Source organism: Gavialis gangeticus, unplaced genomic scaffold (assembly GCF_001723915.1).
Source record: "Gavialis gangeticus isolate Ggan-Ray unplaced genomic scaffold, GavGan_comp1, whole genome shotgun sequence".
In the NCBI taxonomy this organism is placed as follows: Eukaryota; Metazoa; Chordata; order Crocodylia; family Gavialidae; genus Gavialis; species Gavialis gangeticus.
This window is the reverse complement of record NW_017728998.1, coordinates 48,993,499-49,005,666: the sequence shown is the minus strand read 5'-3', so window position 1 is coordinate 49,005,666 and position 12,168 is coordinate 48,993,499. Positions and strand designations below refer to the sequence as shown.

Sequence of the window (12,168 nt, the reverse complement as noted above, 5' to 3'; positions counted from 1 at the left end):
CCCTCTTCCCCCCTGCACTGTTCAGCAGAGTTGTTATCCCCATGTCCTTTCTCTTCTATTATTTGTCTCCTTGGCTGCCGTTCTCTTCCAGTGTGTTTCTGTGAGTAGTCTTTGATAGGGAAACCTGGGTTGGTGTGGATGAACTGTGTGGCTGATACCCACCTCCTGTTCTGGTGTCCCAGAAAAGAAATCCACCCATTGGGTCCTGGTATCTCACAATACAAAAGTGGGTAGGGAAAAGAAGAAACTTCTTTCATGCAAGTTATTAAGAAATTCCCCATATTTCCCCCAGTGTCCAAATATACAAAAGAGCCCGGAAGGGTTGCTAGCTTCTGCCTGATTCCACAATCTGGGGGCAGACTCTTTGTTGGAAGGGATGATTATGAGCTGACAAGTTGCTTCCCAGTAGGATTACTTCAGTCTTCTCTGGGTTCCATGTCCATAAGCTGCTCTTCCTCCAGAAACATCCAGATACCTTGGGGATGGAGTTCTTATCAGTTGACATAATGGAGATTCAGATCTGATGGAGATTCAGAGCTAGGTGGTGTCTTGCTAGCTGTCCTGGGGTCTTTGTGGCTTTACTGATGCATGTTTCTGGGAAGAAGCACTGATGCAACTCTACCTTTAGCAGGTGACAGGATGCTTAGCTGGCTTGAGAAGGTTGTGCCTCAGCCTCCTGAGACTGCCCATGTCCCAGGAGAAAAGGATGAAAAAAAAGAGGAACCCAAGGTAGTGATTGTGGAACCCCAGTCTGCAAAGGTGGAGCAGGTGAGTAGGGAGGAAGCAGCCCCAGGAGATGGGCTGACCACTGCCTTGATCACTGAGTCTGGGACAAGTGAGGACATTAAGTGTGTGATGCATATACACTAGCTCATCTGACCAGTTGATACTGATCAAACTAAGTCAACTGCAATTCTTGGTTGAACAGATGTCAGGGAGACGCTGGAGACTGGCTAAGAGAGATTAGCAGAGGGACTGCTGGTTAGGAGTGAGCTACTTTTGCAAATGGTGTTAGTGAGGCCTGTAGTCTGTGCCAGTGCCATAATGTGCAGTTGTGCTAACACCTTCATTCTCTTTCTTTCATGAACAAATTTTCTGGCTGCTTTGAAATATGACTACTTTGGTGTGAGCACTTGAACGCCTGGGTGTGAGACCTTGTGATCCAGGAAATGAAACTGACTGAAACCGGGACATGACCCTGTAGCTGGAGACACGTGAATGAGTGCTTGTATTGGTTTTCTTCAGTACCAATTGCAGGGCACAGGCTTAAAGAGAAACTGAGTGGCAACGACCTCTCTGTTTCCATGGTCTAACCTGAATGAACAGTAGAAAAGGAACAGAGAAGGCAGAAAGATCTCTGGATTTTAAAAATACTTTCAGTTTGGGTCAGCTCAGGTGGTGTCATCAGTAGCAAAGATAAGGACATTACAATATGTGACTTTTCACTTCAAGTTGTCCCTTCTGTGTTTTGACCTTTAAAGCCACCAAAAAGAGACACCAGAGCAGCAGAACCTCCCAAAAACAAAGGCACAGAAGGTGAGTCCCTGAAAACAGCATCCATGCAGAATGTAACTACCACACGTGATACTGTGAGAGTTGGTGGGAGTATCCATAGGTTAGCCAGTCAACCAAAGTGGAAAGGACCCTGGTGTCAGCGATTGGCTACTCATGTTTGGGAGTGGGAGTGTGTGGGTGAGATGTGCCTCTGGGAGCACTGGGGAAGCAATGCAGGTATATCCTGAGGAGCCTGTGCTAACATCCATATGCAAGAATAAAACTCTGCCAGTTGCCATCATAGCATGTCTCCACACAAAGACAAACAGAAGAGTGGCAGATCTGAACAGAGTATTTTAAAATGCTTTTTCTGGAGGTAGCTGTGGGTTGACCTGGATAAATGACACATGGTTACTTAGGTGAGTGTCATGGTTGGTCCTTCTTACACATGACCTTGCTTGACTTTCATTTAGGCATAGAGAAGAAAGTAGAACCTGCCATGACCCATGACCCAGGACCACCACCAGCATCTGCAGCGGAAAGGTTTTTGTCTATCATGTGTCCTTCCTGCTAGTTAGGAGTTGGGATTTAACATGCCAGCTGGTAAGGGACTTCAAACCAATGTGAATTCTGGCTCTATCTCAGAAACAGGCCTGTGGACAGATGTGGTGGTGGTAGGTGGGGAGATCCCTGTGGAAAGGGGTCCTTTGTTTCTAGCTTACATACAGAAAGGAGTTGGCTGCCTCTGTGGCACCTCCCTAGCCAATGGAATACCTACCATTGGTTCCTGAGCCCATATGGGTGCAAGGATTGGAGAAGGGAGTGGGTAGGTTAAGGGCAGAGCCAAAGGTTCACATGCTGTTCCCCACTGAGCCATCTGGAGCTGACTAGGAAAGTCTGGAACTTCATTAATTTTACTGTGGAGCCCACTCTGCAACAGGAAATACCCATTCAGGAGCCTGTGGTAGAGTAGTTCCCCTGGAATTGGGAAGGGGCAGGTGGAGCTCACCCTGGTCTCCTCCAGGTTTCACAAGAACCACAACGTTTCTAGAGGATTCTGCTGCCCTCACGCTGCTGATGGACTGATACAGGGAGCCTTCACAAGGAGAACCCTGTGGGATGATTTGGTCCCTGGGGTTCACCTCACCAGGTGTATTTGAGCCCTTCCATTCTCTTGCAGCACTGGAGGAACTGTCCTCTCCTGGCTGTCTCAGGGGCTGGAAAAGTTCGTTCCTCAACCAGCAGAAAGAGTGCAGAGCCTTGGGAGGAGCTTTGAGACCAGTTTGGATATCCTTCAGCAGGTAGGTCACACAACCTGTGGAATCAGTCAGCAGAGGAGTCTGGTGTTCATGCATTGATTTCTGTCATGAGAAGACCAAAAACGGTCTTTACCGTTTTTGCTGGTGGTTTTAATTGTGTTTTGTGTGTGCACACTTTGCAGGCTGAAGTCCCACCTGTCCAGGAGCTGGATGTTGTCATACAAGGTAAAATTATGAATGATACCATCATATTGATGCCAAACTCCTTGGGATCTTTATTTCCCACAGATCCCAAAGCACTGTGCAGAGCAGGCCAGTGTAATTTACTGAACCACATGAAGGCAAAGCAGCTTCCCTGAGCAAGTCCAGTTGCAGATTTAGGCACAAAACCCAGGATTCCTGAGTGCCTGTCCAATGCTCTCTTCAGTTGGACACCCCTCCTAATATAGATGTGTGAACAGAGTGACATAGCTTCTTCTGTATCATCAAAGGCTCCCTAAAAGGGAGCAACTTTCTGTCTTCTTCTTGGGACAACCAGGATGTGCTCAGTCAGGAGAGAAGTTGTCACCTTGCTGCTCTGTCAGTGCTGGGAGTGACTGTATTGTTTTCAGAATGCTCCAGCATATCTTTAATCTTCTCTTGTCTGTTCTGTTTGTGATTCCTCAAAGCAGTTCCAGGGGCTGATCCCAAGTGCTCACAGTGTCTGTGTGTGTAAGAGAGAGAGAGAAGATCTTCCATTTTCATGCCTTGCAAATGTAACTGGCACTGAGCTCTCTGTAGTAATGGGAGACACAAAGCTGTCTTTTGCCTTCCCATCCAGTACCACTTCCAAAGGAGGACAAGTCACTGCCTAACCTTTCTCAACAAGTTGTAGGACTGGGAGAAGAATTCCCCAGGCTTTTGGGTCCTCGTAGCCATTTCCTTGCTTGATTCCCCTGATTAAAGTCCAGTTTTAAGGTCACTGTTGGGGAAAGCAAAATATAAGATTAGTCAGCAAGCTCTTTACAGTCCTGTATTTAGCAGACCTCTGTGAGACGGTTAACTCTCCACATACTGTCTTTCCCCCTCAAGAGCCTCCTGCACCCAAACCAGAGGAAAAGGAGCCTCAAGATTCTAAAGAGTTGCAATCCAGCTCAGAGCAAACGTAGGTTCTCCCAGCAGTGTAGAGATACCTGTGTAGCATCGCAGTGCTTGTAGACCTAGTTGCTGTCCCTTTATTTCAAGTAAAGTGATGTTAACCACTAGAATGCCAATCTAATAGAAAACCCCATGCTGGATTACCATTTGTTTTCTTGACTATCAGCCAGGTTGGATTTAAGATGACTGTGACAGCCATACTGCTGGGGGGAGAGAGCACGGGTGTTGCTCTGAAAGATAATAAAGATGTTGACTGAAAGATCTACTTTTTTATTTACTGAACTCTGTCTCTGGTTATAAGAGAGGATGGTCCTACTATATAGGTTTGAGCCCCAAGGGCTGAATGGATACAGAGTCTTGACTCCACTCTGAATGCATAAAGGGATAATCTCTCTGGGTATGTATGTGCTACATCCCCTGTACGTAAAGGGTGCCCACCCATTCCTGCTCTCTGGAGATAGAGGTCCCAAAAGACATAATGAGGAGGAGTCCCTGGAGCAGCTTCACCACTGCATTTCCAGGTGTGTTGTGTGAGTGGCATGTACTCACCAGCAGTCCTTTGTGAGAGTGCTGGAGATGTAATTTAGACACAGCCAGAAGTTAGTACTAGGATCCTGGCTGACAAAGGGTGTCTTTCTTCACAGCACTAAGGAGGATGCATTTTTTTTAAATGGCTGAGCTTCAAATACTTGTAGTAGTGTCTTACCTCCAGCTCTCTGACTGTCACCCTTCAGTGGTGTATGTCATCACTGAGGCTGTACTTTTCTAACCTTGCTAGTCCTATCCTGTAGGCTTGACATTGTTCTGCCCTCCTCCTTGAGCAGCGAATGTAATGAGATACAAGCAGGCAGCAGGGCTACAGGATCAGAAAGGGGACGTTGGAGAACTGGTAACAGTTCCCTCATGGTGGAGGAGGAAGAAGTGAGCTATGCCCATTTTTTCTCTTTAGTTTAGTTTACTCCAGTAGGAGAGGCTTCATGTAGCCCATAGCTCTTCAGTAGCAGGCTTGGCCAACCTTCCTAAAGAACCTCAGAGAGTTCAGACCTCTACCTCCCTTAGGCCACAAGCCCAACCTTTGGCATTTCCCATCCTCACATATCAGGGTGGGCATTGCTTGACAGATAAAGAGAACTTTTGCGATTTGCTCTAGATCACAAGACCTTTACTCAAGATCTGTTAGTGCCAGAGTTGGGAATTGAACTGGGTTGTCTGGTTTCCTAGTTCATTATTCACTGGATAGCACTGTCTCCATTCTTACACCTGCCTATCTGAACCTTCACCAAAGTTTCTGCACCCTTAGTTCTACAAAAAAGGGTGGAGACGTCACAAGAATGGGCTTTTCCCTAATTTTTTCACTACTAGTCAATGTCAACTCAGCAACAATGAGATAGAGACTACTTATTATTAATAACTATTAACGCTCAAGAGAGGTTTAAGTAGCTAACCAGGAGCTGTGGCAGTTCAGACTCCAGCTGCAAAGCATTTACCCAGGATACTGGTGGGCTCATACAGCCCACTTTGAAGCCTGTGTTTCTGTAGCCAGTGTGCTACCATGAAGCGCAGTCTCACTCCTGACTCCAGTTTTAGATAGAGCTTCTGCATTCTGGCTCTGAGTTGTGTGTGTTGAAGGCAAATTCTATCCCTTCCTCCCTACACATTGAATGGACCGTGGTTCTGAGGGTTAGCCCTGAATATGTTCATTTGTCTCTGAGCATAATTCACCAAGGGCAGCAGAGGAAAGGAAAGTGGGTCCACTATGGTTGTAGTGAGGATGTAGGGAGAGCTGTTATGACTGTGTGTGTTCTCTTTCTGCAGGTTTGGAAGCGGAGTCATTAACTGGCTAGTGCAGGGTTTTGAGAAAATGGTACCTCAGCCAGAGAAAAAGCCTGAGGTGGGTGCAGCAAAGATCAAGAATGTGCTTAGTTACTGTAGCACAAGTTATGTCTGAATACAGGCTCAGGAGTTTACTGGGTACTAGAGTATGGAGGCATCATTCCCTTCCATAGACTCAAAGGGAAATAAAAATATGTGCAGCTACTCACTTAGAACCATGGCACTGCAGGATGGTTACCATGTTGCAGATCCTATTTCCCTCTTAGGTGTCCAAGTGGAATTCTATTCTAACCTGCTTGAGTGCCTGAAATACATTACCACATCCACTTTTTCCCATCAGAACTCTAAGACTAATTCACAAAAGCTGTGAGAAGGTAGAGGTGGGGGAGAACTCATTCAGCTTTTGCATTAGCATGTTTTTTTAGCCACTCCAGCAGGCTGGAATCAAAGGACCCTTGGGCACCTAATAGATGAATTGGGATCCAGCCCAAAATGTTTTCTTGTTTAAGATTATTGAAACACAGGAGGAAGGAGGAAATGGGAAGGGCAAAGGACTGCAGGTCTGAGCTCTTAGCAATTGTAGGAGCTGGCTCACCTCATCTTAATGAATCTTCCATACTTACAGAAAAAATTTTCTCAGCCCCAGATCGGATCCAGAATTTTCTGCAGGTGAAACTTCCATGGTAGTGGAAGAGCTCAGGATCTTTTCTCCATGGAAGCAGAAATCAGTGGTATTAAGTATCTGGTCCATTCCTGCCCATGACTTGTGTCAGTGCCATGTTACTCATTTTATTTTTGTTCAAATGTACCTAATGTGGAATCTGCTAGCACCTTGGGGAGAGAATTCCAAACATTTTCACTCTTGAAGATGCACAAGGCTACTGTTACTTGGTTCAAACAGATGCATATTCAAGTCTAAATGATCCTTTTTGAGGACTTGTTCACTGTAATAAAAATTAAGTAATCCTTCTTAATTCCCTCTTCTCTAAACCTTCGTAAGCTTAAGGACTTCTCCTTATATCATGATAGAGACCCTTGATACTGTTGATCAGTTTAGCAACATATTTCTTAAAATTTCCTGATTACTCCCTTGCAAAAATGTTTTGTTTTAAAAACACTGGGTTTTCTGAAGCTGCAAAAATTATGGTGTGGGATAGCTCTCTCCACAGATCTGTCAGACAACAGGTAATCAAGGAGTGGCATATTCAGTGCGTAGTCTAACATACAGACACACACCTACACACATATGCACAAGTGCTCTAACCCTTAAAAATGTTAGTATCCTTTTGAGTGAAACTAGTCCACCCACAGTTTTCCCACTGTGAATCTTACTAACTGTCAGTTTGGGTGATTTGCAAAAAGCTGTTTTCTAAGGGAGCTGTTACATATTAAAGTAGCTTTATTTAAATAATTAAATATTATGTTGTTGAAAAGTGAGGTCTCAGTAACATTTTATACTGAGGCTTTTATAATGCTCAATCTATTTCACTTTTCGAAGAGGAGCTTAAGAAGCAATTGGATCATGGTTTGTAAAAACCTACAGGGGAAGAGAGAGTTGAGATTAAGGCACCATTTGATCAAGTTGATCAAAATAACAGCAAGATCCAAACAGCTGGCATTAAAGTGAGAAACATTCCAATCAGAAATGTATTTCCTAACAGTGAGGGGACTAACCATTGGAACAGCTCACCAAGGCATGCAATAAATGCACTGTCACTTGGAGCCTTTAACTCAAGTTGGATGTTGTTCTGGGAGATAGGTTGCAGTTCAGCTACAGGCTGCTGATCTTAATAGCCTCCAATTATACAGGAGGGCAGAAAATGTCCTCTTACCACAGGTTTTATTGGGTGGAATTCCATGGCATAGGTTATGAAAGAGTCAGGCTGGACAAGCACATTGGTCCCTTATGACTCTCTATGAAAAGTCTCTATTTAAAATCACTGGTGACTGGAGTCCTTTGCCTTTTCTTCTCTGGCTCCGTAGGTGTTATGAAAATACAAATGATAAAAACAGTATCAGTGCTAGGTTCACAAACTGTCCATCCCAATAAGGAAGGGCTGCTTCTAGGAGAGAGAAGGGTGTTCAGAGGGGCATTGGTACCTGTTCAATCCTTAAGCCTTCCATTGGGGGTCTCTATGAGAAGGTCAGTTAGTACTGTGATAGTAATGCCTTTCTCCCAATTCAGGTCTGTGCTCAGCAGCCTGTTTTATGTCAACCTGCAAACAGCTGTCAGGTAAGAATGGGTTCCAGTTACTATAGACCCATTTCTTATCTGGACCCATGAGTGAGGCATGGTGACCTCCGCCAGCAACTTCTTCTGTCACCCCAATCTCCATTGTGCTACTTTTTAGAATGGCTTAAGTAGCTGTATTTGTGTACAGTGCTAGGTGAAGAATAACCTCTTCAAAATAGTTTCTAGCCCAAGTCCCTAGTAATGAAAAATGAGAAAATAGATATAAATATAAGATGTAGCACTGATATTTGTCTCATTGTTATTCTTTTTCAGACCTTTTCCTGAGGCATCAATGAATATTTTACTACAGCTGTGTTGACTTTCTAGCTGCTCAGCTGCTGCAAAGGCTGTTATAGTTTCTTGGGCCTGGTCCTCACAATAAACTAGGTCATATTAGAATATGAGCTGGAGGAGTCATGTAAACTAACACAATATTAATACAACTTTTAGTAAGAGTAGATGGGGACAAGTTGTATCAACTGCTTGCTGGTAACCCTAGAGTTCCAGGAGGATTTATTCATAATGTTGACTATCATAATCCATGTCTACATGGATTACTAAATTGTACTGAACTTTTTGTTAGCTTGCACAACTGCTCAAGGTTGTTGTCCCTTTTGATCCAATTTTCTCATGCAGACCAGCCTACAGAGATGTTTCCCTCATTTTTTGTTTTCAAAGCAGTTTCTTAGACTACTTTTAAAAAAATTAAAGACAAATTCTGCATTTAAAGAACACCCAGCTTCTGACTCATAGTGATCAAGGTCCAATATTAAGTTAAATAGCTCAAGACATGGTAAGGGCAGCAGGCTTAAAGCATGATAATACAGCATGGTTTGTAAAGTCTTATGCTGTTCAGCAAATCTCCTAACATATGGACATTCAGTAGTCAGATAAATATAGGGAGAATCTTAGCTTTGTGCTTCCTGGCACTTGGGATGCAGATAATAATGTTCTTAAGAAAACAACCAATGAATGTGTAGAACGTCATTCGACAGATAAAGGCTTGATCCTGAGAAGTGCTGAATACCCTTAACAGGCACTGGTGCCAGTAGAAGTTATATGGACTCACATGGCATCTTTCAGGATCAGGCCCTTAGAGCAGCACCAGCAAGGCTTTCTTACATATTTAATCTGGGCATCTAATAGGAACCGTTTCCAAGTTTCCATGCTCACAATGTTAACATTATAAGGGTTCTCCTAGTGTGTCACATACTACATCATCACTGTTATTGCCCCCACCAGTTGCCAGTGGACCAGCATTAATGCTCTACTTGTTGTTAGTGAAGCTGCGCTGAAATGGGAGATATCTCAGGTCCATTGTAATGACAGCGTCTCTGGTCCTGCTTAGGCAAGATCCACATTTGGCTTAAACAAAGCTCCTACTAACCCAGTTTTTATAATTACTGTTGTTTTACACTAGGTCCTAGAAGCCTCATGTGAAATCCATTGTGTTCTGTAGTGTACACGCATACAAAAAGACAGCCCTCACCCTTAGGGATATAAATATAAATAGGCAAGACAGAGTGGGACAGAAAGCAAGCACTGGTCTCCATCTTATCAGTAGGGAACTGAACCAGTGGCCGTGTCTATATGAGATGCTGACTGTGCAGTCATTGCTGTGCATGGTCATTTAGTACTTGTATAAACAAGTACTGAATGACTGCACAGTAACTGGAGTTACCATGCAGCAGTGCTGAGGAATGGCTTTTTTGTGATGCTGACTGCACAGTAGCTTGTGACTACTGCACACTAGCATCACGTCATGGTTCCTGCCATGTGATGCTACTGTGCAGTAGTCACAGGCTGCTGTGCAGTCAGCATCTCACATAGACATAGCCAGTGAGACTCAGTGGATTACCTTGGGTTAACAGGAGATTGGAGTAGAGCTGAGAAGTGAACCCAGATCTCTCAAGAGCTAGTAAAGTGTTTTGAAAACAAGACTATCCATTTTCTATAGAAACTGCACACAGGGCCATATTTGCTGCCTTGAAATGGCTGAGGCTCTCAAAGCTTTTTAGTGCACAGACTGCCATCCAGGGCTCTGCTTCTTCCTCCCACAAGCTAAACCGTCTGGTTTCTGTATATGGCACCAGTGCTACTCAGGGTGAAATTGCTTTCCTTCTGTCACAGCTCAAACATAAGGCTTTTGCTTATTTAAAGTAACTGAATAATAAACCCTCTGTAGTGTCATTTTTGTTTTCAATGCAGAGCAAACTTGAGTGCTTGCATCACAGAGTCTTCCTGGTTAATTCTTAAAGGAAGAGTAGGTCAAGAAGGGATGGCTTGGTAGGCAAATAAAGAACCAATTCTCCTTTGATCCTTTATTGGATTGACCCTGGAGTGTTTTCCTGCTGCTCTTGAAAGAGCCTAGCCTATTGATGCTGAACGTTGTCCTGAAAGGACCAGGGCAGGGAGAATGACTTTTCAACATACAAACAGCTTTAGGATTGAAAATAAACAGATTTCTATCGAAAGGCAGGATTCTGTTGCGGAAGCATCTTTAGCTCAAGTAGGGTATGTTCACTTCAAAGTGAGCAAGAAACACTGCCATTCCAGTTCGGTCAGCAAAAGTTCAAAGAGAAACATATTCCTTCTTTTCCTGTGTTTTGGTCTTTTTAGCCACAGATCTCTTAAGGGAGGAAATACAGAGGATATTCTGTTGAGAGCATTTTGGGAGGTGGGGGGTGCAAAACAAATCACTTTTTTGTTTTAATCCCCATCCTCATCCTCACAACTGCTCAGTTCTACCATTGCACACAGGACTCACTCAATAGAACAACATGGGCGTTAGATCTGTATAGGATCAGAATTGGCATTATTCATAGAGACCAAACATTTCCAGTAGCGTTACCACCAATTCATGTGAAGCAGACAAGACCAGGACATCTAGCTGTTGTGCTCAGTGTAAAGAAAAGGGACAGTTTTGATTGCTCTGCAGGATTTTCAGGCTGCCATACCCCCTTGTGACTGTTTAAGATGTATTACATTTTGCCAGGATAATTTTTTTTAATCTCTCTCCATTATGTACTTCCCCTTTGATATCAGAAGGCAGCACTGGGGAAAGTAGATCTGGATTGTGACATTAACAAGTGCTGGGCAGTCAAGTCACTCCCTCCAATTTGTCCATTTTGTACATGTTGGCTCTCATTCCTCTGCCAGTATCTCTGCTGTCAGGCTAAGGCTCAGAAGGATAGATGCAGGTGGGGGTGGGGGCTGCTATTGACTACATCTTCATTTGAATTCAGGAGTCAGTGTGTAAATGGATTTCTTATGTGTCTGTGTAACAGGAAGCAAAGGAAAAGAAGCCTGAGGAGACTGCCAAAATAGAAGGTGAGTGATTTCTTTTGGGAAAAGTGGATGTGCCTGACTGTCATCCTTTCTGAAGAGGATACAAACTTTGCTGCCTGAAGTCTGCTAAGAGTCAAGACCCTTCACAAGCACTCTCATTAAGCACTTCCCCTCTTCATCTCAGTCTTGGAGCCTTGAAGCTGCATTTCAGTGAAAAGCAGTAGAAGACTTTTACTAGTGCTGTGGAGATCCAGTGTGTGTGGCAGCCCTGTGCTCGTTGATGGGCTAGTACCCACCCTTGCACTCATGGGAAATTTGTACTGCTACAGTGATGAGTTAGTGCTTTCTTGTAGCAAACCTGCCCTGATGCCTTAAGAACACAGAGGAGGAAATCAGGTGTGTTCTTCATTGGAAAGTTTTACAAAATTGAACAAAAAGGGCAATCCTGTCCCTCAGTGCTCTGGGGCACTTTGTTTCACCTTCTGAAACATCTCTGTATGCTTTAAAAGGTCAAGTCAAAACTGTACCTAGACCTCTGTATGTTGTGGTTGTTAATTTCAAAAGCCTCCTATCTCTTAATTCTTTTCCACAGAAGGGTGGTTTTAACTAGAGTTCAAAATGGTGGTGGTCATCTGGGAGCCCTGGAACAGAAACATGACTGCCCCAGTGCTGACACTGGCATGTCTGGTCATGTACTTTGGAAGCTCATCAAGACTGTAGCTATTTTTTTCCCCTGTGTTTTGTACAGCACCTGGCACAATACATCTGACTGGGGTCACTAAGTGGGACTAGAATAGAAAAGAAAGATCGTATACACTCAGAGGGCTACTAGCAGGTGACTGAGTCTTACAGGACTGACTTTTAAATCTGGGGTTCATATAGGGAAAAGTTCTCCCCTCTGCTGGGTATGGGCCTGTGACTATA

At 44.0% G+C, this 12,168-nt stretch overlaps 1 protein-coding gene across 5 annotated transcripts in view; it reads left to right on the top strand.

Annotated features, from left to right (window-relative positions):
- The window catches only part of CNGB1 (cyclic nucleotide gated channel beta 1), a 158,407-nt gene that overhangs the window by 33,482 nt on the left and 112,757 nt on the right, over positions 1 to 12,168 (top strand). For 2 of the 5 annotated variants that reach the window (XM_019505900.1, XM_019505902.1), the window contains 9 exons: positions 629 to 768; positions 1,482 to 1,536; positions 1,968 to 2,037; positions 2,675 to 2,795; positions 2,936 to 2,978; positions 3,825 to 3,897; positions 5,706 to 5,781; positions 7,909 to 7,956; positions 11,244 to 11,286. In XM_019505900.1, the coding sequence (XP_019361445.1) occupies positions 640 to 768; positions 1,482 to 1,536; positions 1,968 to 2,037; positions 2,675 to 2,795; positions 2,936 to 2,978; positions 3,825 to 3,897; positions 5,706 to 5,781; positions 7,909 to 7,956; positions 11,244 to 11,286 (658 nt within the window). In that variant the 5' untranslated portion in view covers positions 629 to 639. Of the gene's footprint in view, positions 1 to 628; positions 769 to 1,481; positions 1,537 to 1,967; positions 2,038 to 2,674; positions 2,796 to 2,925; positions 5,782 to 7,908; positions 7,957 to 11,243; positions 11,287 to 12,168 lie in introns of those variants that run through there. The other 3 variants (XM_019505901.1, XM_019505903.1, XM_019505904.1) reach the window with 3 other exon arrangements.